Below are 26017 nucleotides of genomic sequence, written 5' to 3'. Positions count from 1 at the left end.
CCACAACAAAACTATTTTTCACACTGTCCTCGTGGTAGAGTTGATGCTTTTCCTTTTCATGCAATGATGGTTTGATAGTCTGTCAGCATTCTGTGAAGAGAATTTACATACTTCATAATATCTAAGTAAATCTATCAGTAGCTTCAGATTTCATCAATCAGTTGATGCAATGCTTTGAATTTTTGGAGACCATATGATTAGTATTTCATAGGGACAAGGTGCATAGACTCGCTTATGAAATCCTTTCTGGTCTTGACTATTTGCACTCTCGGAAGATCGTCCATAGGAACTTATCTCTTGAGAATGTGCAACTCAACACTCAAGTAAGTATCTATACCTAGTCAGAAAGTTAAGCCTTGGATCATAACATTCTACTTAACGGTTTCTTTATAATATATAAAGTTTATGGGAGTTGAAATGTTTACTCTATTTCATTCTGAGAATTATGCCCTAGAAAGTTGTTTGATTTGATAAATAAAATGTTTGGTAGAATGTCAATGATTGGGTCTCTTCTGAAACTGCTGCCTAACAACGATTTGTTTATGCTTATTGTAAAGCGACTCACATGAGAGCTGGTATACTTACATGTCTTGTGAATATTATATAGTTTATTAAAAGAATCAGGTGAATGATTCAGAATCAGAATAATTCAAACAACCAGGTTGTCTGATTTAGTTAATTTCTTATTCTTTTATATATATATATATATATATATATTTCTCAAAGTATGTCTGTCCCTCCAGCTATAGCTATTATTAGAATAGTGTAGCTGGGCAACAATGCTGACGCAATGTCATTGCCTATCAACATTAGAAGCTGACTAACTAGCTTAGTGGAATTTTCCATTGGCAATGTGCCAGGCCACTTGGCAATGGCCTGCCACTTGGCAATGGCCTGCCACTTGCTGGAGAGTTGCCTGCCAGCAATTGGTACACCAATCTCATCGCTTCTCATTGTTTATAAGCTGATTTTTAATACCCGAGCAATGCTGGGAGGCACAGATAGTCTTTTATATATGTTCTTGTATGTCTTTCGAGTTACAAAAAACACTCATAACCTAAAGGAAGGCTTTTATGCTGGTTATTTGCCATTGTATTTTTCTGGAAATTTCTAGAATAAAAGTAGGAGTGTCATCAAACATCTATGTCGGAAATTCTAGGCAACACTTTCTGAAGTATGTTGTTACTCGTATTTTACGGGGTCAGCAGTTACATGTTTCCTCTTTCTAATATAATTCTTATACAGGAAGTGCTCTGAGAATTAGCACTGTTTCTGGAGCACCATCATTTTTTGTGTGTCATTAAGTGCCTCACTCTCAATGATAACCATTGGATGCATTAATTAGGTAACTACAGAAGTTTTTTGTAAGTCACTAGGTATCTCTCTCTCAACTGATGCACGGAGTTAACTACAGAAATGTCAAGCATTTACACTATTTTTTGTTTCTTTATGTTATGAATCAACTAGGGATCGTTATTTCTAATCTGTTTGCTTCGTACTTTAGTGAGCTACTAGGTTGGTCCCTAGTTATTTTATCCTTGACTATCCCATCCTAACAAATGTATGTATTTGTTAAGAGATATCTGTAAATGATTATACATACCTCTATTCCTGAGTTATACCTCTATTCCTGAGTTATACCTCTATTACAGGGTTATACAAACCTTAACTACAAGTTTATACCTCTATTACATGGCTATGTCTTCAAAGGGTTATACTTCTATTCCAGGGTTAATATACCCTGACAACAATGTTTTAACCGAGCTTACAAGGTTATTTCTTTATTACAGGGTAGTGTCAAGTTATCTGGCTATGGTCTTTACTATATGACAGAGAATGGCGCTTCTGTACCCTTTCCTATCGGGTATGTGAATAGTTGATAATCTAGAAGTTGTCTTACTCTGTATCAGAGTTTCTCTCTGACACTCAAAAAAATGTTCCTTATATGCCTATCTACCTATCATTTTGTCATGCACTGGGAAACCAACATGTGACGCCTTCATCTTGATTTAACTAAGAACTGTCAGTTCTCACATAAGTTCTACAGTACAAGGTCAACATTATATAATTACATGGCGCAGGTATTAATAATTGTTGCTCTCATCTTCAGAAGTCCCGTTTACACCGCACCCGAAGTGTTTCTTCATGACTGTCAGCTGCTAGCGGTAGAGGGTGTTGCTAAGCGTCGCACATTGTCATCCAGCGATGCTACGGAACTATTGAATCCACCTTCAGCTCCTAATGTGGACAGCTGGTCTCTCGGCATTGTCTTGCTTCAGTGCATAGCTGTAAGTTGTCTTCTCCTCTATTAGCGCATTAATCTATGTTGGATCATTAATCCAACTGCTGCAATGAAGTGATTATGACTTTTTATATTGGTGCAATAAAAGGATTTGTGTTTTTATGCCTCTAAGCATGGCGTATTTGTGTCTATTAAAATATCTATGGGAGTTGTGTCTCTATGCCTATTAAAATACTAATGGGAGTTGTATCTCCATCTCTATTAAAATACTGATGGGAGTTGTGTTTCTATGTATATTAGGATATCAATAGATGGTATGTCTCCATGTCTGTATCAATTGTGACAGGAGTTGTCATCTCCATGCTGGCTAAGATGGTGACAAGAGCTGTGTATCTATGTCTATTATTATATTATAGTTGTATCTCTGTGTTTATTAAAATACTGATGGAAGTTGCATCTCCATGTCTGTTAGTATATTGAGGGGAGTTGTGTCTATTACTATTACTAGCTAAGTTAGTATGTTGCAGCAGCTGTTGGTATTCTATGTAATAAATTGTATAATATTTTATTCGTTTATGCATATGTTATTCCTTATGTATGTACATAGTAATGTTTTTCCAAGGAAAATTGTTTCCATATATTTAAAAATATATATTACATATTGTAAATACATCTTACAAAACTATTTAGTCCATTCATATGTCTATTATCACTCTATTTCATTTTCTCTCTTCAAATATTTTGTTACTAGGGGTCTTATCTGTTTATGTCACAGTCAACAATAACTGAAGGCCGGAAGTTGTCTTATCAGGCAGAAAGCGCTTAAGGCAGGCCCTAATTTGTCTAAAGGCAGGAAGCACAACTCTATATATACTTGCATGCAACAGAAGTAGATTGCTAAAAGGACTGCGTGAAGCATGAAGCTAGTACATCGATCTATCAAAAGCCTTTTTTCCTCTGGCTGTTTTTAGGAAGATATGGGGTTGTACGATGACTAGCCCAGCTAATTTGTCAGTTATCAATAAATATTTTTTAAAGCTCCTTGACTTTATTTACGTACCATGTCTAGTCCATTTGTTTTGTTTAGGGAGAGCTGTTGTGGGCGGACGTGCCAGTCTCTGATGTTATTTCCTCCCTTCTCCAACTGTTTCTTGATAATACTCGCTGCGCCTTCGATGTGCTGGTTCATACCTTTTCTGAAGTTGCTCAAAAGAATTTTAAGGTTAGTTAAGTTAGCCGTCAATATTCTAAGATTGTTCACTATAGTGGTCACTCAAGCGTTATACAAATATAGCCACTTCCTGTGGCTGTCGGTTGCACATCCGAAGGAAGGTTATGAGTCTGCGATTGGACGACTGCAAGCGGTATCGCTGGTATATGTATGGATATTGTTGGCTGGCAACATCGGTAATGGCAACTGCCTGTTTTGGTGAACCACTTTTGTAGCCACACCGAAGTCTGCTCGCAAATGGAGTTGGCATTACTTTTTTTTGTAGAAGCCTTTCTTATTTCCTGTTCACAATCATTTAGTTTTGCACTTGTTAAGGGTTTGGTCTTTGTCTAGCTACAATAGACGCTCCAATAATGTAAACCTCCTGTAATGTAAATTATAATTAACATAAAGAATTTATGTAAATGTTTTGCTTCATATTACATAAAAAAATCCATATAACGTAAAGCGTCTAGTCGATGCAAATTTTAAAATATCAGTTTAAAAATGAGAATCTCATAGTTAGCTATTAAAATCTCGTTTTTTCTTTTGTCACACTTGGGTAAGTAAACGTCATATATGGGTATCTTTATTATATATACTACTACACTGGTAGTCGCGTGTGAGAGATTGTCGGGTGTGCCGATAATGTGGCACACCAATATTTAGACGTACCCTAAGCCCTCAGGCGATCGATTAATGCAGGTGTTAGTGTATCGGTCTACCAAGCTAGATGTCATGAGTTGTAGTCCGTTGAAAACGAGATTTTGTCTTAATCTACTAGCTAATAGCTACTATTACTACAATAGATACTACTAACACTACTTTACTGCTACTAGTATCATATCTGTTACTATTTATAATACTCTACTGCTGCTGGTAATAATTTACTTTCACTAATAAGTTACCGGCTAGTCGATAGCCATCAGCCAAGATAAGCAATTGGTTGCAGGTACGAAACACGGTTGTAATCTTTCTACTACCAATACAACTGTACATTGACTACCATAAGTACAACTACCTGCTACTGTACTGTGCAACTACTACTAGAACTGCCACTATTTCTGTTACTAAAACTACTATTTTCCTTACTAAGTGCTAGTACTAGCACCCTGGCAGTCCAGTGCACTGTAATAGAGATTATCATGTGTAGTCGGTATCTGCAAAATTATTTTGAATTGCGACAAGGTTGAGTGATGCAGGTGGTAGCGCTCTGGGCAGCAAAGCTGGATGTCAAGGGGTCAAATCCTGTAAGATGCAATCTCTTTCCAATTTCCAGTCATGGCTTCCGACGGACAGAAGGGTGGTCAGATACCATTATTATTTATTATTTTATTAAAGATTATTCATAGATTATATTTATAGTTACCGCTATGCTTACCACTATTACCACAAGTCTTTGCTGGCAGCTGGCTTTAGTTCATGCTAGTCATTGATAACTTGTGTTCTTCATATATAAATCTAAGTGTGTGTTTGTCGTATGTCTAGTGATAGCGATAAAATACGCATGAAGATACACCTCCTCGCACTGTAATTTAACTCGGAATCACCAGTTTTGTTGACAAGGGCAGCTAACCACTACGCCACGCATCCACCTTGTCATACTATGGAATAATTGCAAACATGCGTATTACATCTGCCTATCTTTAATAACAATTGGTTAAAATATGCACGCTTCGGTTAGCAGCTTTGACTACTAAAAGAAAAATAAGTGCTCAGACTTCCCTAGAATGCTAAAAGTATAGCATATATTTAATTAAACTTATAGCACGAACAGAAATAATCAAACACCTTCATTTAAAAGTTAGAAAGGTAGATGCTGTATATGTTCATTAAAAATTATTTTTTGTGTGCAAAAACCTTTTTTATTACTCGTACAACGCCGGGCATTCAACTAGTCTTTTTTGTAATAGAGCCGTGTCTGTGTGTCCATTCATCTAAAGCAGCGGTTAGTGGTAGAAAAAAGGTTTGCATAGCACGGGATTCAAACCCGTGACATTCGGCTTTGCAGCTTCACACTCTAACAATTGCATTAATCAACTATCATCCAGCATTTCTGAATAATTGTACACATATTTATTCTCCATGTTTTATCGTTGCACCTGATGATCGTTCGCGATGCACTAGACTGTCGGGGTACTTGAGCTAATATGTTGTACAGTTTTATTGAACTTGTTCATTGCATCAATGCCCAGAGAAACTGCAACCACCTATATGTTTTGTAGGCTTTGGATGCGGGGCTGTTGGAGCTCGTAAAGTTCTGTCTCGTCGTAGACCCAAGTTCAAGGTCAGCTCTCGACTACTGCTATGTCCATATATTTCCTGGATTGGTTGTATTCACTATGCTTAATAACAAGTTAGGCTATATGTACGTGTGTTTGGCAGAATGCGGGCGGGAGAGCTGCTGTCTCTATCATATTTCACAGTGAAGCCTGAGCTAATTGGTTGCATCATACCGCAATACAAGCCCCTCAAGTTCAGCTGTGATCTTAGATGTGCTGATCTTACTCTCCAGCAGATAAAAGATTTTGCTGAGGAAGACATAGGAGATGGTAGGGCTTGCATTTCTATATAGTGAACTAGGCTATCTTGGATTAGCCAATTACTGCATTGATGGTGGTCAAAGTTGAAGGTGGTTGGGGGCTTTCTTTATACCTGTCGCCCTGTATTATTGAGATAACAGAGAAATCTTTCATACAAATGGAAAAAGTCAAAAGGATGATCTGCTTTATTCAGATAGTAGTTTTTCAAATATAGCCATTTATTCAGATAGATAACCCAAGTAATGCAATATTTGCAAATAAGATCAGTGCGGAAATCATGCTATCTAAATATCTGGTTCTACTAGTAATATTGTTTGTAAGACCTGAGGCTATTTATTGACAGGATGCTTTTATTCAAATACCAATTGATAGATTGGTGGTGCCACCTTCTTGCAGCCTTCTGAGATAATGTCTGTAAAATGTTTTCTTAGATAGTGCAGACAACTCCACCCTTGGTGATTTCGGGATAGTAGTTTTCTTTGGAAGCTCTAATAATAATGAGAATTAAAAACTTTATTACCGTACTTTTCGGACTATAAACCGCACCCTTATATAAGCCGCATCTGCTTTATTTTCCAAAACCGATAATAAAACAATACATAGGCCGCACCTTTGTACCGGCCGCAGAACTCAGGATTGTGCTTTTTAACACAGCGGCAACTTTGCTGTTTAAAATGGAACAGTGCCGAACGGCACAGTTTCGTATTAACCGACGCTTTTTAACCTAGTGCCTAAAGGAACCGTACTGTTAGGCATTGTTCCGTATTTTCTTTCACCGCTAAAGGCACACTAACCTGAGATTCTGGTTAATGCGCCCTAGCGGTCAAAGAAAAAGCCACAGAATAGCCGCACCCATATATAAGCCGCATCTGCTTTATTTTCCAAAAACCGATAATAAAACAATACATAGGCCGCACCTTTGTACCGGCCGCAGAAATCAGGATTGTGCTTTTTAACACGGCGGCAACTTTGCTGTTTAAAATGGAACAGTGCCGAACGGCACAGTTTCGTATTAACCGACGCTTTTTAACCTAGTGCCTAAAGGAACAGTACTGTTAGGCATTGTTCCGTATTTTCTTTCACCACTAAAGGCACACTAACCGGAGATTCTGGTTAATGCGCCCTAGCGGTCAAAGAAAAAGCCACAGAATAGCCGCACCCATATATAAGCCGCATGGCTCAAATCATCAAAAAAAAGTAGTGGTTAATAGTCCGAAAAGTACGGTATCTTGAAAGTTTGTCACTGTCTGCAACTGCTGACTTTATTCTCAACCTATTCCAATGATTGCATAGATGTCCATATTAGTTGTCCATATCAGTCCATATTAGATCTTACTTCGTGGTCTGTTACAAGATTTTTTTGTTGGTTCGTTGTCCATCTTGGCAATGTTAAGGGCTACATTATTGTTCAAACTCGCAGCCCTTCTGTATCGTGTTAGTGCTCTATGATGTCTGTATGATTCAACAGCGTCAACTGTAGAGAATATATTGTCAATATTTCTACAAATACTTATGTTAAAAGTTCATAAAGGATTCCTTACAAATATTCATTGGTGGATGCGTATAACATATCGGTTGTGTAGTGTGGAAAACCATAGACTATTATTATTGCCTGTTTGTATTTTTAAACTGGGAGTTATTCTCTCTATGTCATTTTCAATGATTTAATGATGGCCCTTGGACGAGTACAATAAAATGGTGTTGACATTTGCTGAACAATATTGTTATGCTGCATGCAGTCGGTTCTTGTAGCCTAGAAACATTAACTATTGTCACAGTTTTTATTGATACATCGCATGGGGAGACCCTACCATACACATTACTAATGAGGGCTCTACAAGTTGGCGATCACTTACCATTGCGTACCCATGGTACTTGCCAAAACTACCTTCGGGAGAGTGTAGAGGGGAGGGAAGATGCATGGTAGGAACCTAAGCGCCATAAACATACTCCATATGCATGGAAATAGAAACATTAATAGTAAACGCTTGACCATGTTTTCTCTTCATAAGTTTTTTAAGCTTGCATTTGAGAGTGTTAACTCTGCCAAACGTTTATGTATTTTACAGTCTTAACTTGTTCTACATGGTAAAAATTATGTTTCCATGAATCACATCATGCGTATTGGGAGTTGTGCGTAAGTTGCGTTATCGTGTGAATTGAGTGTTTCTATGAACATTCACATGATGCGGATTGACTTCGGCGCCTTGTTGATAAAAGGTAAGGAATTGTATGCTATAAGTTAATAATTAGCGATGCATGTGTTAGCGACGCAAACACGTGAAACTCGATCGAGAAAGGACGAATAGACGTATTGAAAATGTTTAAAATTGAATAGCTGGTGCGGTGTTTTAATGCGCATCATTTGCAAGTGCTGTTTCCATTATTCGTAAGCATGATGGGTTTGATAAAGTTTTGCAAATCGCACAACTCGCTTAGCTAACGGATTTATGCCGTTTCCATGATGCGGTTATCTTGCGGATTGGCTCAACTTTGCGCATCATGGAAACATAGTGATAGAGCTTTATGTGTTGCGTTGACAAGGGCCAGCTGGTATCTCCTTATTTATCTAGCTTCCTTATTGCGTACTTTATGACCGGTTGTTCTTGCAGACTATGTTCATCTGAAGGAAAGAAGCTTTCAAGAAATTTATTGCTTATGGAAGTTAACCGGTGGAGACTTGGTAGTCGTCTTGAAAAAGGCGGGACTTATAACCAACACCCCTCCCATCATCAGCATGGCGAAGTATGTGGCTGTTACTGTAAATATTTGTGTACAAACCGCACCTGTGAACCTAAAAATTTGTTTAAAAGTTTGGGTTGCGACTTATATACACAATCTAAAAATTATAGTTGTAAACTTCTCACTATATTCGGGATTAAGATACCTTGTAGAATGCCCAAATACTAAAAATAATTTATTCAACAATAAAACGCTAAAAATATCTAAGTACTTATACTCGCGAAATGAGGTCATTAGTTGTGGTCATGTGTCATCAGCAGTTGATTCTATTCATCGGGTTGCTTTTCCATCATGCCAAAAACTGCACAACATTCCGGTTGGTAGTTTCCAAAGCTACATTCACAGTGTTCAATTAAAACGTGCAGTTATATTTTGCCCTTCTTGATAACATGGCTGACAAAACTTGCTCGCTGATTTGGTACTTATTTTTTGCGGTTTGCTGAAGGCGTAACACTTTCTCCGCAACGGTGAGAGCACTCATTGGTCGATTGCCACCTCGTCAGTCAACTCGTGCGTGTGACGACAGACAGAGATGATAGACTTGGCGAATGACCCATGTGGCTAGGTTAAATTAAATGTGTTAGATGGATGGAAAAATGGTGGGTGAGGCTTATACATGCTGCATACTCTGTAACTCAAAAACAACCTTCAAAGTTTGAGCGGTGGCCTATATACGAAGATTTATTTTAGTCAGTCGTTGTGAGCCATCACCTCAGATCGCAACTTTATAACTCTATTGGTGGGTATACTGTGTATTGTACAATTTCCCTGTCCTATCTTGGAATTTTTGAGTGGGAGGTTTGTAAGTAGCCAGCTTTGATTCAAATAAAAATAGTTAGCTAACACTACAATCTCATGGAAATAGACATCAAGGATTCAACTCAGGGAAAGTCATATCTTGACATACGAGTGTACTAGCATACGAAAAATTTGAGATACGAACAAAATTTTGAGCAAATTTATGGTTTGAGATACGAGACAAATTTGAGATACGAGCAGACGAGACGGTTCTCGATGCAGCCACTACCTGGCTGAGCATGTGAGAGGTTGCTCATGAGAACAGCATCATTCAGTCCTTTTTGTCGAATCAGTTGGAAAAAGCTTTAAAAAGGCCAGCTGAATGTGAAGGTGAAAGCGAAGCAACAAGAGCCAAACAGGAATAAGAAAAACAACAACTGAAAATGAAAGGCAGGTTAGAATTAAGTTGGAATATTAATTAAATAGTAATAAATTAGCATATTTTATCTAGGAAAGATTGATTTAAGAGAGAATGCATTAAGCCTGTATGTCGAGGTATGACTGTATTGTTAGCTTGCTCATTCCATCTCATCATTTTCTCCTACCATTATTAACAGTCCAATGTAAAACTGTGTTGCCACGACAGCATACCTTAGTGTTCCTTGTAGTTGAGCCTTTTCAGGAACAACTACAAGCTAGTCTATAATTCTAACAGTACACATTAGGTTTGCTGTCTCAGTAGCCAATTTAAACTCTCCTAGAGGTGGTTACACTTATAATCAATATTGTACGACGGTTGCAAGCACGGGTTTGATTGTATGTATCACTCACTCCTATTGGCTATTGTCTGAAAGGCCTTTAAGTAGCAGCCAATGACAGTCTTCTCTGATGAACCCCTTTCTCTATATGTCGTACTTGTAGCTGGATTATAACATTTGTCGTTTTTCCAAGTTTCTCAGCATGTAATGATGGATCTACTAAATGCACACAAGAACTGACATGGTGAAGTACTCAACTACTTCAGTCTCGTCTGTGTTATTAGAGTTATCATTATAAAAAATTAGCTTTATTATTCTGGAACATTCTAGTTCTCTGGAGTGTAGCTATTAGATTTATAAGTTGGGTTAGACTTCAGACTATATCCCACGCATCCACGCAATTACAGCTTTGTGTCAGATGAAGGGGACGCGTACGGAGCCACCCAAGACCATACGACCATGTATAATGACTCGAGTGTAACACTAGACCTTACTCAGCTTAGTGAGAGGCTCGCGGAAGTTGACCCAGAGGCCTTCTATCCACTCATCATCTCTGAGTGAGTCTATATCCTATTCATTGTCTTTCACATCATTCAAGATTCAGTTGAATTTCTGTGGCTATCGTTGCAATTATCTTCTCTTTCTATCGGCGTAATAAAACCATCATTGCTTCTTATTCTTTTACATATTTAGGAAATAAATATGCATTTTAAAATTATTCACCACAAAATATAAAGCAAAAATTTTTTTACTATGTAATATCAAAAATATTATTTTTATTTTCACTTTGTAGATACATTTTATTAACATATCGAATCAAAAAATTGCTATTTTTTTTATCTATTGATGCATATCATTTTATTAGATTTGTTGTTCTTTTAAAACATTTAGACCAGGTTTAAAAATTTGTAATTTTTGCAATGGAGTGCTAGTCACTTTTATGTAATGTACTCAGAGCCTTGTGATCCTTTAAATATATTTTCGTTAAACCTTTTGTTGGCTTCTTTATGCTACAATTTTAAAGTTTAATTTTGAGTTTTTTGTAGTTTCGATATATTTTGAGTCACTCCGTATTGATTTCTTTTAAATTATAATTTTAGAGTCAAGTGTGAGTTTTTTAGTTCACCTAAGAAATTCCCTTCATAAATCAATTGGAATGTAATCTACTTCATACAAGTGTTTTTTTTCTTAGCCCAGGTTCTTCTGCTTTACAGGGACGCACCCTCTCTCCAACGGTCTGTTACTGATACGGCTAAACTACCGCTGGTTATACGAGAGCGAGACGTCGATTACCAATTTCACAGGATTGTCTTATTTGATAGCCTACTCAAGGGTTATCCTTTTACCAAGGCTAAGGTGTTAAGAGAGGCACGCACTGACATCCCTCCTCTTTTCAGGGCAGCCTCTTGGGCCGCAATTTTGGACGTGCGGGTAGGTCTTTAATTTTATAAGTTTTGATGCATGAAGCAGTTTTAAAACAGCGCTACCTCCTGCGATGCATAATTGCTACTCCTGTTCCCAAGTCATTGTCCATGTACTTATTTCACTTACCTTCTCAAAAATTTTTTATCTTGTAGCAATGCTGAGTAAAGAAGAAGTCATAATTTAGTTAACCAAGTGTATAGTTTGTGGTAAACTTTAGGTGAAGTTTCATATAGTTTTTAACTGATTTCCATCTTTGGTACAGCAGAATCTCGACGAATTAATTTAATTGGTTTTAATATTTGATTCGCATGTTAAAACCATCACATTTTATATATTCTTATAAATTTTAATGAAAATGCATCATGTTTGTTTAATTTAGTTGAGAGTCCAAAAGTCCCAAAATCAATGATACATACTTCAAGGGATCGCATATATCATTTAAATGAATGCGCTATATTGAACTACTACTGAATGCCTGGCATTGCATGGGTAATAAAATATTTTCCCAATGATTTTGAGTAACTTACCTGGTAAGCTAGTTTACTATAGTGGGAGCCGAGTCAGAAGCCAGCTTAATAAACGTTACGTTACGCGTAATGATCAAGTGTGCTAGTTAATAATCCCAAGCCTTTAAGCATGAGTATTTTAACCAATGTAATAAATATGAGCACGATTAAGCCATTGCATTGCATGTAGCCCATGTGGCTTAATGGGTAAGCTCGCTACCTCCAGAACTGCGGGTGCCAAATTCAAATCTGGTGCAAGGTGTGTAATGACATAATGATCATTGGAGGAAGTGCTGTAGTGTTTTTTTTTATCTTAGTGACACGTGAACAGAAGTTTAGGTTTAGTAGTAGGTCTGGTGATACAGTGACTGATAGATGTACATGATGTAACTTACTCTTACTTACATTAGACATAGCTTAAATTAATGCATCTTGTATATTTCAATGTTGTTTTTTAATTTCACTATTTTTTTCTACATATCAGTAAAATGTTCATACTTGGTGAGCTTTCGGATGTCACATGTTGCAAATTGCACCTTTTGCTGAGACAAAAATGTGCAGAAGATTTGCATACAAATATGATCGATCTTTAATATATCCATAGAGAATATAGAATCAGAGGTTTATTTGCTAATTTTGTTTTGAGACAGTTTCTTTACAGCTGTGATGTCATCATTTCTTTTCCACGTTAAATCTGCTAAAGATCGCTCATTTAATTTGATTCATATTTACCTTGTTTTCAAAGCTTCTTTCCACTGCTAGGGCAACATCTACGCACAATATGACAGCATAGACAAAGTGTCTGCACAGACCATAGACAGGCAGATAGAGGTGGACATTCCGAGGTGTCACCAATACAATGAGCTCATGTCCTCTCCTGATGCCCATAAAAAGTAAGCTTATTCTTAGTCCAGTTGGTGCGTCGCCTCTTGAGCGAGAGAGGAGGGAGAGTAAAGGAGAGTGAAAGAGGCCGGAAAGGGGAGAGTGAAAGAGGGGGAAGGAAGAGTGAAAGGGGAGAGTGGAGAACAGAGGCATGTGAGCGAGAAAGGGTGCAAGGGTGAGAGATGGCAAGTGAGAGTATGTGTGAGCTAGTGTGTTTGAAGGAGATGATAAAAGAGGTGTGAGATAGAGAATGCAAGGATAGGGATAGTGATGAGGGGCTACATTGAAAAGTAGAGCGGGAGTAAAAAGGAAGAAGGATGACAAAGAGGTAGTGAGGAGGGAAAAGAGAACAGGAAGGAGAAATCTAAGCAAAGTGAGAGAGAGACAGAGGAGAGGATAGAAGGAGAGAGAGGAGAGAAAAGAGAGAGAGGGAGGGAGGGAGAGAGGGAGTAGGAGAGAGAGGGAGAGGGAGAGAGAGGGAGTGGGAGAGCGAGGGTCTGGGGGAGAGTGAGTGGGAGGGAGTGAGAGGGGAGAGAGTGCGTGCACGTGCGTGTGTGAGCCTGAGAGGCACAATAAGGGAAGAAGATTGATACCACAACTACAGGACAATTTATCTTTTCTTACTTTATACTAAACACACTTGCTAGTATAAACTTACGGATACTTGGCGCCAATGATTTGATAACTCTCGGCAAGATCTGCTGCATGAGTTCATGTTAGTTGATTCTGTTTCTCAAAGTACATCGATTTCTAGTTGTAGTTTAGGTCCTCGTCCTTCAGGCACACACAGTTTTATGGCTCACGTATTGGCTACATGGCTTACTTGTTTTACATTAGTAAATCTTGCTAAGTCAGCTCTGTGGCTTTCCATCTATTTGTTCCAATACCTACTTTTAGTTCCTTTATACAAAATGATTATTTAGAGTAAACTTGTATGTTGTCTTGACTAGACCAGCAATAATGATCAGTAATCCAGCTGTATTATTCAGGCCAAGGGATTTTTGGCTACTAATTAGCCAATAGCGAGCCTAATTGGCCAATAGGTTATGGCGATGGATTTTTCATTAATTTATTTTGCTGCCTCATGTTCACACATATTTTGCCTCACTAACACATTTTTAAATCGAAACAAACATGCTGAGCGCCCGATTTGTTATGAGGTTGTCTAGTCGTAATTTTATTGGTTCATCCCAAAAGTAAATTGACTGTTCATCACCAATCGCGGCTTGAATATTTGAGTCACATTCAATGCATAGCAATTTTCTCACAAGGTTTGACTTATCAAGTTTATGTGTTTGCGTCCAATCCTTTTGACTTTTGTTAGTGATCATGTAAAACTAAAAGCTGCCTTGGCCTAGTGGTCTGGAACGCCTGACCCAAGAAGAACTGGTTGGGGTTCGATTCCCAAAAAAGGCCGCTGATGCTAACAGCAATGACATCCAACCTTAAATAGCTCTCTGCAACTGGGCATGTCTCAAGTCATCGAGGATCTTCTGCCACTAGACTCAGACATGTCCAGCGAAGATCACAGAGACATTATTTATAACAGCACGTTGCTTTAAAACACGCGCAGCCTCTTCTTTCATAAGCAGACATCATTCTCGATCTTCGAGGGATATCTTACAGACTTCTAAAATTGCTTCGTAGTCTAGACTCACTTAAAGCAAAGTTCGTCATATGCTCACATCTCCTTCTTTTCCTCTCTTCTACCAATGCACTCACCACCTTATTGCTGCCAACAAGGTTATGGTTCATACAGTCAGAGCAGGTTGGAATCTCCAACTGCAGTCTATTAGAGACAGCAACAAATCTTGGCAGTAACTGAGTCACGTTGACTTCTGTAGCAATAGTTTGTCTATCACCAGACTCTCTTACGTCCCTGGAGTATGTTGTTTGTCAAATTACCGTTGGTCCGTTGTTCCATAAGAGTATTTTCACAGACATTCAAGTTTTCATCATTAAACTATAGCAATGCTTTCATATAAATTACCATTGAACTTAATACTCAGGTAGTAAAACCACTGTCTTCTTATTGATCTCATGTTATAAGTAGACATTCTTACTCCCTTGGGGTTCTGATAGTCTATTTGATTCGGTCTGTTTTCTATGACATTATTTTCACAGACATGCCAATTATCATCATTTTATTTTAAAATATAGCAACGCTTTCATATAAATTATTATTGAATTTATTGCTGAGGTGATAAAACTACACTTTCTTCCTGTTGGCATGTCTGTCCGGTCATAAGGGCTGCTTATTCTCATGAAATCTATGATGTCTCCATGTTTAGTTGGCAGTCTTTAAAGACTCATATGGCCTCGAAGAATCTAAAAAGTTGATATTTTTATAGTTGTTTGGAAGGTCGGTTCTTAGCCTTAAGAGTGTAGTCATATGATCTGTTGACAGGCTTAAAAGAGTCCTAAAGGCCTGGGTAACCAGCCACCCGCAATATGTCTACTGGCAAGGCTTGGATTCTCTGTCGGCGCCGTTTATATTTCTTAACTTTAATGATGAAGGTAAGAACTGCTGTGTCATCTGTTAGCAGTTCTATAAGTTGTATATATGTATATGAGTTGTCTCATCTTTGTGTGTAGATGACTCATGTCTTTTGTATGATACATGTATATACATGTATGTTTCTACATTTGTAGCTCTTGCCTATGCTTGCCTCAGCAAGTTTATCTCCAAGTATTTATACAACTTCTTTCTTAAGGACAACTCCGCTGTTATTCAAGGTACCTGTTTTGAATCACCTTCTAGCTCTGAGTAACTCTGTCGTGTTATATTTTTCATATTTTTTTACAAATTTGGCTAACTCTTTGACTCTGCATCACTTTATGGCTCTAGGTACCTGTAATGCTCTGCGTAGCCATGTGGTTTTTTTATTACAATATGACTCTGTTTCACTCTATGACTTTGTATCACTCTCTGACTATGCATAACTGTGTTTCTATATAATCCTGTGACTCTGGGTAGCTCTATGTTTTTGCATAATTTTATTTCTCTACCTACATGTATATATGATCTCTGTGGCTATATGGCTTTTTATAGCTCTATGACCCTGTGTCACCCTATGACTCTGTGTCACTCTATGACCCTGTGTCACTCTATGACTCTGTGTCACTCTATGATTCTATGTAGCTTTATTGATTTAGATAGCCATATGGCTTTTTTGTAGCAATATGACTATATGGTAACTTCATGACTATGTGTAGTTTTATCAGTCTATGTAATTCTTTGCCATAGCTTTATTGATGTGTTGTGTACTCTCTGTTTTTCTGTAAGTACGCATATATGTTTGCATGACTGTCTTCTGTTATAGTACGGCTATAGCTGTATGACCTGGGCACTTACATGATTGTACATTTTAATATGACTATATATTATTATGTAACGTTTACTTTAGAGTATCTGGCTATGTTCTCCCAGCTTATAGCATTCCATGAACCAGAACTGAGCAACCATCTCGAAGAGACTGGGTTTTCCCCTGATGTAAGTTAATGTAGCTCTTCGAATTGTAGTTCTCTCTGGTTAGTACCAGAAACTTATTCTTGTTATATATTATCTTTGGCTACTTACTGTAGTATATGGACTGTTGATGTGATAAGACTAACTGATTATGTTAGGAATCATTCGTTAGTGAGCTTGTTTATTATTGTTTTTTTATAATAGGATATAAGGATATAGATATAGGATATATAGTCACTATGTTTCCATGATGCGGTTCATCCACAAGTTTCCATTATCCGCTAGATGAAAATGGCAAAAATCTGCAACCCAAGCGAGCTTTGTTCCTCACAAATTGTTATCGAATGTTTCATGCTCGCGAACGATGGAAACGACACTGGCGAATGATGCGCAGATAAATTTGCGCAATCTATTCCATTTTGAACATTTTTCACACTTCAGTCGTTCCTATTTTGGTTTGACAAGACATGAGTGTGCCGCTATGACCTCTGGCATAGAATTCCTTATCTACTTTAACAAAGTGCCTGCATTAATCCACAACACGCGAATGTGCATGGAAATGCTTATCGCGCAGTAACTCCATGAGTACACAATTCCAAATTCATACCATCAGCACGATGGTAACTGTGTAGATCATGTGAGAGTGTCCATTTGGGCAGCGCTTATGTATGATGGTACTGGAAGGCATTGCTGGATAAATATGTTTCTATACATCTGGCTATGATGTCAAACGAAAGCTGTATTTTTGTAAGTAACCACTAACGTGTTAACACTAACATGTTGTGTTCAAGTTCGATAATATTTTCACATCAAAAAACTGCTGATACATCAACGAAAGACAGATGTATGTTTACACTTAAGAGATACTCTTGATATACAATTAATTATATGCCTCTGGTTTGGTAATACATTTCTATCAGAAGTGGTACTGTTTGAGAAAGAATATGTTGAATATAGTATTTAAACAGTTTTACAGGAGTCCTGTATAATCTTAATGCAGAAGCTCAGTGGTAGATATTGTCTAATGTTCATTCATTTCATCTAAGGTGACCTTTGTTTATGGTTAGAGTAAATCTTATACAAAGCTCGCGCTTTTTGCATCTGTAGAAATTCACTCTTCAGGGAGACATCTGTCAATCGAATAATGTTAAACAACATATCAGTTCGTTCTTAGTTTGCTGGACCTTAAGATTTTCTAAGTAAACAGATGATCTGTGATTGACTGACACAGGCGTTGTAGCGATTATTTAAAACCATTTATTATTCCAACTTACAGCCGTTTTCGTGATGGCTGCGATTAATTGTTCGTTTTTGAGCTTTTAAGAGTTTGTAATCACATTTCCACATATCTTGAACCTACAACGCAGCAGATTAAGACATGGTGAACCTTTTGATACCAAATAACTGTAATGTAAATTTTGTTGCAAGTCAACCTTTAAGCACTAACTTATAAGGTAAGTAAGGCATTATTTAAGTAGCCGTTACGTCATTAGGTGGTAGGTAAGTAGGCGTTACTTCATTATTATTATTAGTACTACTACTAGTACACTGGCAGTCCCGAGTGCTGTCAGAGATCATCAGGTGTGCCAATAAAGCACTGAGAATAACTATACACTGTACACAATAATTACCCAACCCTGGAAAGCGAATGATTAGAGCTGGTGGTAGCGCACCGTGCGGCTGTGCCGAATGTTATGAGTTCGAATCCTGTATGGGGCAATCTTTTTTCTAACCTCCAACTATCACTTCTGATTGGCAAATACAGCTCTTATTATAGTAAAGATTAATAACAATAATAAATAATTGTAGAAAGGGTAGCAAGTCGTTGAATTGAATTATTGTATATTCTTGTGGATCTGAGGTAAAATCAACTAAACTAGTTGATCCAAATTTTTCTCAGTATTCTCATTGATACCATAAGTAGAGCGACATGCATTCGATGATCTCCTTCTGATCTATCTTCTCTTTTGTTTTTGTGCTTTTATTGTTAATATATATATATTATTATTATTAATATATATATTTTGTTTATATATTAATATTATTGTTGATGTAGTTTATCCTTGTACCATGACTGATCATAGTAATTATTATCATTGTAGTTCATGTACTATGACTGTCCCTAATTATATTATTGTTATCGTATTTGGTTCTGTATGTTTGATTTGATGTTGTGTTGCAGCTTTACGCCATTCCCTGGTTCCTTACAATGTACGCGCATGTCTTCCCTCTGCATCGCCTCTTCCATCTGTGGGACACATTGCTGCTCGGGGCATCCGTCTTCCCTCTTTATATCGGAGTTGCTATCCTTCAACAACTCAAGTCTCGACTGTTAACTTATGGCTTCAATGAGTGTATCCTCCTCTTCTCCGACCTTCCTGGTTGGTGTGACCTTCACATAACCTTGTTTCATATAACCTTGTTAACCATGCTATAACTGGTAGCTAATGCCAAAGTGCCATGCTTTTACCATTGGCCATGGTTTGGAAAAAAGAAAATGTTCTCTTTTGATTGTTAATGTTTAGCATTTTGCTTTTTACCTTAAAGTAATGCTGTTTAAAAAATGTTTTAGCTGATGTACCGTAAAACCTCTATTTGAGCGTCACCTCTATTTGAACCTCACTTTTAATAGAATGCTACTACAGTGGAAGGGTTTAAAAATACAGCGCACTCTTTAATTGAACGCCACCTCTATTAGACCACCACTTTGACATTCGTTATGTTTGATCTTTACCCATAATAGAAAGTGATCAGTAGTAAATTATCCACAAAAATGTTCTAATAATGACTTGGTTACATCAATGGCAATTAATTTTTTCGTTGTTGCGGTAGTGGTTACCACGATTTTAGTGACGGTGTGTCAGAGAAGATCGATCATCACAAACATCAGAACTACACTCTAATTCGAAGTAACCAAGGTCTAAATCCAATCCATTGTCTTCAGATTCGTCCATATTATGGTTTACAACCTGATCTGAAGATTTTAAAACGTTTTGATGAATGATGAGAATACTCTTCAGGAGCACCATGCGACCAGTAGCTACTATTGTTACAACATATCGAAGTATGTTTTGTAACTGTAAAGCTTTTTCTGTTTTTTTCTTTGAAACTCTAAAAGCCAAACCATTGAAATAAGGAATATTTGTATCTGTCTAATATGTTTACCCAAGTTAGTTCACTGTTCAACTCAGTTTGATACATCGAGACACTTATGAAAACCCGTTTAGTAAAAATGCTGAGGCCAACAGTATTAATGTTGCTCTGCCTGAAGTTAAGTGCAAAATATAGGCTGCATGAGCATTGTTTCACCCATGAAATGGCTAAATTTATCTTCCCAAAATTCTGACCAGCTAGTCAAAAAATAAAGCGCCACCCTCTATTTAAATGTCACCTCTAATAGAGCACCACTATAAGGAAAAGATTGAAAAATACAGCGCCATTACGCTCAAATAGAAGTTTAGTAGTATTTGACGGTGTCTTGCATTTATTTGGCACCTCCATTGTTTCTTTGTGTCTCCAGCAAAAATCGATATTTCATCGCAATTGTTTTTACTATAAGATAGAGATTAGAACTAATGCACTTGTTGCTTATAAAGAGCGTGTGTACACGACATTCTAAAGTATGCATAACTCTGCCAAAGCAGCATATATTTGTACAGAGTCATTACATGGTTCAAACCTGGTCTCTGAAAATGAGCATTTCTCCAGCTATTTCCTGTTTTGCAGTTGCTAGGTTGCATATATTATTCTGAACCATGATTAAATTAGTCCTTTGGAAACAAATGAATATGGCATTTGTTAGTAACATTGTTGAACCTACTTAAGCATGTCAAAGCCACATACCGTTAGTTAAAACTACCCTTCGATTGATTTTCTTCATTTGGTCAATAACAGATACAGAATAGGCTCTTACTAAAAATTATAAAATTACCACAAACTCTGCTAAGATCTCTCTAGTTTCTTAACTATTTACCTGTAGCTGTTATCAAAAGTTCAAGTATGGTAGCCAATTCTAACATCCTCCGCGAGTAATATTCCTGGTGTAGATGGGGATGTTTGGACAAATGTTTGTAAAGTCAGCACATGACATCAATTTACTTGTAGAAATTAATATAGAGCAGTGTGTGACTGACTCGAAAAAGATATTTTGCTCAACACCAAAGAGTGCTACTGTCAGGGTACACGCTCCTCCATTTCCAAACAAACAGGAAGCTGTTGACAACAGAACTGCACAGGAAAAAACGCTGGTAACACTTTTTGTTTTCGTCCGGTCCACTTCTTTATTTTTTATATTAATTTAGACAATATTATATAGAGTCTACTACTGTATAAAAACCACTACTATATAGAGACTACTGCTGTATAGAGACTACTACTATGTAAAGACTACTACTGTATAGAGACTACTACTGTATAGAGACTACTACTGTATAGAAACTACTACTGTATAGAGACTACTATTGTATAGAGACTACTACTGTATAGAGACTACTATTGTATAGAGACTTTTACTGTATAGAGACTACTGCTGTATAGAGACTGCTACTATATAGAGACTACTACTGTATAGAGATTACTACTGTATAGAGACTACTACTATATAGAGACTACTACTGTATAGAGACTACTACTGTATAGAGACTACTACTGTATAGAGACTACTACTGTATAGAGACTACTACTATATAAAGACTACTACTGTATAGAGACTGCTACTGTATAGAGACTACTACTGTATAGAGACTACTACTATATAGAGACTACTACTGTATAGAGACTACTACTGTATAGAGACTACTACTGTATAGAGACTACTATTGTATAAAGACTACTACTGTATAGAGACTACTACTGTATAGAAACTACTACTGTATAGAGACTACTACTGTATAGAGACTACTACTGTATAGAAACTACTACTGTATAGAGACTACTATTGTATAGAGACTACTACTGTATAGAGACTACTATTGTATAGAGACTTTTACTGTATAGAGACTACTGCTGTATAGAGACTGCTACTATATAGAGACTACTACTGTATAGAGATTACTACTGTATAGAGACTACTACTATATAGAGACTACTACTGTATAGAGACTACTACTGTATAGAGACTACTACTGTATAGAGACTACTACTGTATAGAGACTACTACTATATAAAGACTACTACTGTATAGAGACTGCTACTGTATAGAGACTACTACTGTATAGAGACTACTACTATATAGAGACTACTACTGTATAGAGACTACTACTGTATAGAGACTACTACTGTATAGAGACTACTATTGTATAAAGACTACTACTGTATAGAGACTACTACTGTATAGAAACTACTACTGTATAGAGACTACTATTGTATAGAAACTACTAGTGTATAGAGGCTACTACTGTATATGACCTTCGGCCTTTAGTTGCTATATTTGTGCTTAAACTTGCCGAGTCATTTTTATCTTTTTGATGGTTTTAACAGATGGCAGAGGCGTTACCACTTTCTGAGCTGAAGAGTTGTCGCACCCTCAAGATATCTGCTGAAGAGATGCTCTCTCTTCTCACTCCCTCATCCGATTGGAAGCAATCGAAACCAAAGCTTGTTATCATAGACATTCGCAGTACAGAAGAGTATCCTTTTTTGTCAGACGTGTGGCCTTTAGTAAATTGCTTTGTTTATTCAAACCTTGGTTCTCAAACGTCTCATATCTCGAGCAAATCAGACTTCAAACAGAAAATTTTAGATTCCTTTCCTTCAGACACCGAGTCAAAATTTGTAACTCAAACATCTTCAAGATTAGCAGGGAAAGTTTAGTGACTCAACTCGGCTGCCAACAGGCTCTCCGCTCATTCCCTTTCTTACTCTCCTCTCTTTCCCCCTCCCCCTCCTCTCTCTCTTTCTTTCCTCTCTCTTTCTTTCCTCTCTCTTTCTTTCCTTTCTCTTTTCTCTCTCTTTCATTTCTCTCTTTTTCTCTTACCCTCTTCCATTATGTTCAGTATTTAGCCTTTTATTTGTTAGTGCTTTAACTGATACAAACTAAACATTTTTTGCACGACGTTTTATTGGAAGTTTTTGTTAGAATAAAACACAAGCTATTTGCATCTTTTTTATTTTTCACTGAAATTTGAGAAAACGAGGCAGGGTTAAGGAGTTCCTAAAGAAATAGTTTCTTCAGCTCAGTCTAATCAATTAATAGATTATTCATGAGGACCTTTTAAGTGTGTTATGAAAACCCCTGTGCTTTTTATCTGCTTGTCGGATAAAATGTAGTGTGAAAATGCTTGAAAGAGTCGTTTTAGTCGTAAAAGGAATTAAAATTAGATACAATATTTATTTTAGAAAAATCATTTTAGAGTGCAAACAAATGACATTTTGGATGGCTTTCTAGAACGGATGGTGGTTTAAAGTCATGGGCCAGCTTATACTCGATACCATACTTACCTTTTTGAAGTATTTTCCAGCGTCTTCAACTGCATTTGTACGACTTCACATTGCAATAGTTTATTAGACATCAAATGTTTCAGTTTATGAACTTTCTGTTACTACAACCTACAATTGACTATCCGGACTCCTCCACAATACTATTAGGTAGATTACTAAAATACTACATCCACCATCGAATGTTTCAGTTTATGAACTTTCTGTTACTACAACCTCCAATCGACTATCCGGACTCCTCCACAATACTATTAGATTACCAAAATTGAAAAACTTTTTTTGTTCACTCAATAATACCTGATTTTTTCTCGGTTTTGTTTTGTCATGTTACGAAAAACATCATTTGGTTGATAAATGCTAATGGCAATAAAAGAATAAAATATGTGCAAACATTAGCCTCTCTTAACCAAAGCCATTAACTCTTTCATCCTCACCACTCACCATTTTCAACTGTCTGTAAAGTTTTATTTTGAAGATTATTATTGTCGTAAATGCTTTCTTTTCTATAGTACATTAATTTTCTGTTCATCGGATTTTAACTAAGAGTGGTTTTTTGATTTGGGAGTTGTCTTTCATTACACAAAGAGAGAGTAACTTCTTAAGACTTTATGGGTATATCGCTAACCTTGACTAATATTAAGATATCTCAAAGGAACGATCCCAGATGCTATTCATGTTCCAGTAACAGCTGGATTACTGGCTGAAGATAGCCTTTTGACCTCAGCTGCCAAAGAATTCTTAGATGAGTACAGATATCAAGTCAAGGTTGTTGTAGATACAAGCAATGGCCAATCACCTCAGGTCAGGCTACTTTTTATCTATACTCATCTACATATATTTACATATACATATATATTTCGATACAAAGCAGCATCTTTTTACCTGCTGTTTAGTATCGAAATCTTATTTAAAGCCATGTAACAATAAATACAATTTCTTAAATTATATGTAAAATATTAAAGTAATAATCAATAAAAACAGGTTTTTATTATTTCAAATGAAAGTAAATAGTAGTATAATGAAGTAATTTAAAAAAAATTATTTTGATTTTATGTCTTTCTCATTTTAATGTTTTTATCATTGAGACCCAGCGATCGAACTGAGTTCTCAGTCCTCAAAACTGAGCCGGTAGGTTTGGAGGTAGGGAGGTAGGGGAGAGTTGATAGAATTGTGATTAGGACAACACTGATTTAGCTGATATGGTAATTATTTTGTATTTATGTTTTATTAGTAATTTTTCATGTTTTGAGAAACGTTGAATGTTGTATATTGAAAAGTACTTTGGCTTTCAAGCCAAATATTTGCTCAACATTTAACAGTACATGTTAAAATTTGTATGTTGAGAGGATTGTAAGTTTGGTTAAATTTCTCCAAAACTGAAGACTTGAATCAGATATATACACTTCTAAGTCTAATAAGTTTGTTGCCTTTATAACGGTCATCCGCCTTTGCATTGGGAAATTCAAAAGCGAAACCTCTGTATTTCATTCTTAATGGAGTTTTTTTTCTTGCTCTTTCCTGCTATTTGTTTTTCTATTCAAGATTGTGATATTCTGAAGATGCATCCAGAAGGGCTCTGATTAATTTAATTAGCTACACGTGAACTATATATATTTCTATTGTTTAGACTGGCATTATACCTCCCAGTATATATTATTTCTTGCATTGCAGTTTGCGTCAAGACTTGTATCTTTGGGCTATACCAAGGTCTGCTACCTACACAAAGGCATGACAATCCTACGGGGCTCTAATCTACTTGTAGTCCCAAGTCCTAATGTTTGAGTTATTGTGTTGGTTTCTCACCTCGCCCAATTTTATAAACTATTCTCGCATCGAGCTATAGCTCGTTAAGGCATCCGATGAGAATATTACGCCGTGCCTTTGTGACACGCATTTCCTGGGAGGTGTTTATAACTGTAAAGTGTCTGAAACCACAAGTTGTATTGATAGGTATCTAAATGAATGCTAATATTTAGAATCTGCTGATTTTATATTTTGATTATTTAAATAGATAATAATTAGTTTTATAAGGTCATTCAAATTTGCTAAATTTATCTGGCTGAAATATTTCTTGCCGTCATTTCAAGTTCACAAGCATTAGTCTACCCCAGCATTTGCTCAAATTAGAAACACTATTTTTAATCGAATTCGAGTTGTCCTTTCACTGCGTGTTTTGCATTCTAAGATAATTAAATATTTTTAATTATATCTTCAATCGGTGCTTCATAAGTTGATATACCTGGTAGAGCTATTTAGCTTTTGCCTCGGTTTGGTATTCCATAATTTTTGTATTTTTGAATAATATATTAGATTATTGTTTAACTAATGTAAAAACCTTTTTCCATGTCATCATTAAACATTGCTGTATGGTGTTTCCATATGTTCTGAATAAAGTTGCAGCAAACAAAGTTTTGAATAATTTTAAGAGGCGTGAATGCTTTAGCGGATATTGGTTGTAATGTTGGATATTTTTTGAAACTTTGAAAGCGGATATTATTACATCATTTTAGGATCTCATATTTTAATAACAACTAGAAGTTTAATTTTTCAGATAACACATAAACTAATATGGAGGTAGTTTGCTACTTATTGATTCATTGATTATTCTACAAGTAACAAGTCTACTGTACCCGTTGATATATTAAATTAACCATAGAAAAATATTAGGAAATAAAATTTAACAGATCTCAATCCATTGGTTCTATTGCTTAATCCACATTCTAGCTACTATTCTTTCGGCTATACACACCTTTGGCTCATCTCTTTTTTGTTTCTTAATTGTCTTTATTTTTTTGGTACAAAAACATCATTTTGTGGATGATTATTAATGCCAATACAAAGTTATACATTCATCTAACCTGTATTTGCACCTAATTTTTCATTTCATGACTGCTAGGATTCTCTACACAAAAATTATTTGTGTTGATTTGGCTCCATCCGTTTGCACTCTACTCCTTCCAGAATCTGTTATTTTTTTCCAAAACCCAGAAATCGGCTATAAAAATGCCGCGGAAGATAGTAATTTGCAGCGCAGAAACCTGTTTCCTGTAACGTTCCCAAGGTACAA

General features: G+C 36.5%; 1 protein-coding gene across 1 annotated transcript in view; it reads left to right on the top strand.

Moving 5' to 3' along the window:
• The window catches only part of LOC137405709 (TBC domain-containing protein kinase-like protein), a 28216-nt gene extending 2522 nt beyond the window's left edge, over positions 1-25694 (top strand). Inside the window, exons 3-20 of the mRNA XM_068092068.1 lie at positions 212-323; positions 1791-1864; positions 2111-2288; positions 3330-3464; positions 5678-5739; positions 5838-6004; positions 8608-8740; positions 10641-10790; positions 11448-11664; positions 12927-13057; positions 15454-15563; positions 15699-15782; positions 16454-16539; positions 18698-18896; positions 20620-20762; positions 21994-22142; positions 23592-23751; positions 24622-25694. Of these exons, the coding sequence (XP_067948169.1) occupies positions 212-323; positions 1791-1864; positions 2111-2288; positions 3330-3464; positions 5678-5739; positions 5838-6004; positions 8608-8740; positions 10641-10790; positions 11448-11664; positions 12927-13057; positions 15454-15563; positions 15699-15782; positions 16454-16539; positions 18698-18896; positions 20620-20762; positions 21994-22142; positions 23592-23751; positions 24622-24732 (2401 nt within the window). The 3' untranslated portion in view covers positions 24733-25694. The remainder of the gene's footprint in view (positions 1-211; positions 324-1790; positions 1865-2110; positions 2289-3329; positions 3465-5677; positions 5740-5837; positions 6005-8607; positions 8741-10640; positions 10791-11447; positions 11665-12926; positions 13058-15453; positions 15564-15698; positions 15783-16453; positions 16540-18697; positions 18897-20619; positions 20763-21993; positions 22143-23591; positions 23752-24621) is intronic.
• The last annotated feature ends 323 nt before the right edge of the window (positions 25695-26017 follow it).

The sequence above is a fragment of the Watersipora subatra genome, chromosome 10 (genome assembly GCF_963576615.1).
Source record: "Watersipora subatra chromosome 10, tzWatSuba1.1, whole genome shotgun sequence".
Lineage (NCBI taxonomy): Eukaryota > Metazoa > Bryozoa > Gymnolaemata > Cheilostomatida > Watersiporidae > Watersipora > Watersipora subatra.
Note: the sequence above shows the minus strand (reverse complement) of the source record. Positions and strands in the feature narration are given on the sequence as shown.